This window comes from Nicotiana tabacum, chromosome 20, assembly GCF_000715075.1.
Source record: "Nicotiana tabacum cultivar K326 chromosome 20, ASM71507v2, whole genome shotgun sequence".
NCBI classification, from domain to species: Eukaryota; Viridiplantae; Streptophyta; class Magnoliopsida; order Solanales; family Solanaceae; genus Nicotiana; species Nicotiana tabacum.
In genome coordinates, this window is record NC_134099.1 from 71,374,206 (window position 1) to 71,378,391 (window position 4,186).

At 36.4% G+C, this 4,186-nt stretch overlaps 2 protein-coding genes across 2 annotated transcripts; both read right to left on the bottom strand.

The window, feature by feature from the left end:
* Positions 1 to 586: 586 nt before the first annotated feature.
* LOC142174409 (uncharacterized) lies at positions 587 to 1,461 on the bottom strand. The gene is made up of 2 exons (XM_075240196.1): positions 1,056 to 1,461; positions 587 to 807 (listed from the first exon to the last, which is right to left on the bottom strand). The coding sequence occupies exons 1-2, from the start codon at positions 1,459 to 1,461 to the stop codon at positions 587 to 589; spliced, it is 627 nt and encodes a 208-aa protein (XP_075096297.1).
* Positions 1,462 to 2,849: 1,388 nt separating this feature from the next.
* Positions 2,850 to 3,917, bottom strand: LOC107825045 (uncharacterized). The gene is made up of 2 exons (XM_075240197.1): positions 3,794 to 3,917; positions 2,850 to 3,703 (listed from the first exon to the last, which is right to left on the bottom strand). The coding sequence occupies exons 1-2, from the start codon at positions 3,915 to 3,917 to the stop codon at positions 2,850 to 2,852; spliced, it is 978 nt and encodes a 325-aa protein (XP_075096298.1).
* Between the last annotated feature and the right edge of the window lie 269 nt (positions 3,918 to 4,186).

Genomic DNA, 4,186 nt, shown 5'->3' on the forward strand with positions numbered 1-4,186 from the left:
TCTATGTAGGCAGATTGATGAACAAAAATTCCGTTTGCCAAATGTTCAATTTGCAAACCAAGACATAATTTTGTCTTTCCGAGATCTTTCATCTCGAATTCCTTTTTTAAACATTCTATGGCTTTGGGAAGCTCTTTAGAAGTGCCAATGATATTCAAGTCATCAACATATACAGCTATGATGACAAATTCAGATCCAGACCTCTTAATAAAGACACAAGGGCAAATAGGGTCATTTTTGTACCCTTGGTTTAGCAAATACCCGCTAAGGCGATTGTACCACATCCTCCCTGATTGCTTCAATCCGTATAAGGATTTCTGAAGTTTTATTGAACAAGTTTCTCTTGAACTTTTATGTGTTTCAGGAACTTTAAATCCTTCGGGGATTTTCATAAAAATCTCATTGTCTAGTGAGCCATATAAGTAGGATGTGACAACGTCCATCAACCTCATATCAAGTTTTTCATGGACTGCCAAATTTATTAAATACCTGAAGGTAATTGCATCTACCACAGGAGAATATGTCTCCATATAATTAATGCCAGGCCTTTGCGAAAACCCTTGTGCCACAAGTCGTGCTTTATGCCTTATGATTTCACCTTTTTCATTTTGTTTTCGCACAAAACCCATTTGTACCCCACTGGCTTGACACCTTCAGGTGTTTGGACTATTGGTCCAAAAACTTCATGTTTTTCGAGTGAAGCCAATTCCACTTGAATTGCATCTTTCCATTTTGGCCATTCATTTCTCCGTCTACATTCATCGATAGATTTTGGCTCAAGATCCCCATCTTGTTGCATTACTTCAACTGCAACATTATATGCAAAATTATTGTCAACAATAGCGTTATTTCGGTTCCACCTTTTTTCCGTAGAGACATAACTTATTGAGATCTCTTTATTTTCATCATTTCCAGGTACTAGAACCTCCTGTGAGGTTTTATCAATTATTTTGTCTTTATGCTCCTCTTGAGCAATTGCCTCTATGTTATGATCAACTTGATCATTCGCTCCTTTCCTATTTCGGGGGTTCTTATCCTTGGAACGATTGGTATACCAAGTTTAAGGCGTGGACTAGACTCTTTTTCATTATCATACTGTCCAACTGAGACATCAATTCGAATTGGAGCATTTACAGCTGGAATATGCGATTTAGTAACCCGTGGAAGGTTAGTAAATGCATCTGGCAATTGATTTGCAACATTTTGCATATAAATGATCTTTTGAACTTCTCGTTCACATTGATTTGTACGAGTATCCAAATGAGATAAAGATAATACGTTCCAATCTATCCCTTTTTCCACCTGTTTATTTTCTCTCCCTAATGTTGGAAAAACTGATTCATCAAAATGACAATCAACAAATCTGGCTATAAACAAATCTCCTGTCATAGGCTCCAGATATTTAATAATAGAAGGAGATTCATAACCTACGTATACTCCCAACCTTCTTTGGGGGCCCATCTTTGTGCGTTGTGGTGGAGCAATTGGAGCATGTACCGCATATCCAAAAATTCTTAGATGGGAAATATTTGGCTCCTGATCAAAAACCAACTGTAATGGGGAGACTTCATGATAACTGGTTGGCCTTATGCGCACAAGTGCTGCTGCATGCAAAATAGCATGTCCCCACACTGAAAGGGAAAGTTTTGTCCTCATTAGTAATGGTCTAGCTATTAATTGGAGGCGTTTAATCAATGATTCTGCTAGACCATTTTGAGTATGAACATGAGCAACCGGATGCTCAACTTTTATTCCAGTGGCCATACAATAATCAGTAAAGACTTGAGATGTAAATTCACCAGCATTATCAAGACGAATTGTCTTAATTGCATAATCTGGAAATTGTGCTCTTAACCTTATTATTTGGGCCAACAATCTCGCAAATGCCATGTTACGAGTTGACAATAAGCACACCTGTGACCATCTTGTAGATGCGTCTATCAAGACCATAAAATACTTGAATGGTCCACATGGAGGGTGTATAGGCCCACATATATCACCCTGTATACGTTCTAGAAATGCAGGGGATTCAATCCCAATTTAGCTGCTGATGGTTTAATAACCAATTTTCCTTTAGAGCAAGCAACACAGGAGAATTCCTTAAATTGAAGAATCTTCTTGTTCTTCAATGTGTGTCCATTTGAATTCTCTATTATTCTGCGCATCATGTTAGAACTGGGATGACCCAACCGGTCATGCCAAATGATAAAATCATTAGAAGTAGTAAACTTTTTGTTTACTATGGCATGTGATTCAACCACACCAATGTTTGTGTGGTACAACCCAGAAGAAAATGCGGGTAATTTTTCATGCACATATCTTTTACCCGCTTTTATTGTAGTAATATAAAGGTATTCAACCTTTCGTTCGTTTGATGTCTCAACATGGTAGCCATTTTGGCGAATAGCTTTGAAACTCAACAAGTTTCTTTGAGACTTACTACAATACAATGCATTATCAATAGTTAATATCGTTCCTTCGGGTAATAATAAAGCCGCTCTTCCGGAGCCCTCAATCAACTTTGTACTACCGGATATTGTATTAACATAGGCCTTTTTCATAACCAAATAAGAGAAAAATTTCTTTTCTCTTAATATTGTGTGAGTTGTAGCATTATCCAAAAGACATAAATCTTCATTACTCATCTTGGTTCCAATTGAAGACTGGGGAATTTTAATTTCTTCATAAAACAAAGAATAAAAGTACATCATGAGAAATACAGAAAAAAAATATCTCCAACAACAACATAAGACAACTTAAGTACTACTTAAAAATAAAAACAACTTTAGATGAGATAAAAACACTGAAAATAACAACATAATTGCATTCCCCAATAAAATGATCAAACTTTAGTTTTGATCTCCAAAGAAATCTTCAACTTCCAAATGAGTAAGATCATCGAGGCCTTGAAAATCATCATCTTTCGAAGCAAGATTTGCCTCGGCATTGTCATCATTTTTGTTTGAAGGCCCTGCCTCAAAATTATTTTTAAAGGTCAAGTGTGACTCCACTGGGGCATTAGCAGAAGATGCTCCAATATTATTTGCCTTTCTTTTGATGGAGTTTTGATAAAGCCTGACAAAATACTCAGGTGCACGACATTTAATTTTCCAATGACCTTTCATGCCACAGCGGTGGCAGTTAGCACTTTTGCCTCTTGAAGGATTGTTTTGAGAATCCATATTGTTCTCTCGTTTTCCATGACCACCACGATGACGACTATCATATCGTCTCTTACCATTGCCATACCTATGTACATTCATATGGCCATGATTATTATTCTGTCTTTTTCCAGACTTATCACGTCTAGCTGCCATATTTGCTTCAGAAAGCGGAGCTGACCCTGTGGGACGAGCTTCATGATTTTTTAGTAAAAGGGTGTTATGTTGCTCAGCCACCAGAAGGCATGAGATCAATTCAGAATAATTTTTAAACTCCCTTTCACGGTATTGCTGTTGTAATACCATATTTGAGGCATAGAAAGTTGTAAGAGTTTTTTCCAGCAAATCCTCATCATTCATAACTTCCCCACATAATTTCAATTGAGAAGTTATTCGAAATACAACAGAGTTATACTCACTTACAATTTTAAAATCTTGCAATCGTAAGTGCATCCACTCATATCGAGCCTTTGGCAATACCGTAGCCTTAAGGTGATCATACCTTTCCTTCAGGCCAGTCCACAATTCAAGTGGATCTTTCACTGTTAAATATTCTACCTTCAAACCTTCATCCAAATGATGACGAAGGAAAATCATGGCCTTCGCCTTGTCCTGGCTTGATGCCTCATTACCCTGAGTAATGGTGTTACCAAGGCCTTTAGCGGCTAAGTGAATCTCAGCATCAAGAACCCATGATAGGTAATTCTTTCCAGAAATGTCAAGTGCCACAAACTCAAGCTTTGACAAATTTGACATAGTAAAAGCTATCAAAGAAAATAAATGAATTAGAAATGATTAAGATGATAGTGAAAATAAATAAATGGATATAAACATTACGAATGTTTAAATTGTGTTGCCATATAAAACATATAGTGATAATGATAACATTAATCTATTTATTAGTACTTATGCAGATTTGAGAATGAAAGGTTACGTATTATATCAAACAACAATTTCTATAAATGAAGACAAAATATACATAATAATATAGGTTTAAGGTGATGGATTTTAACGCCAATAACTAG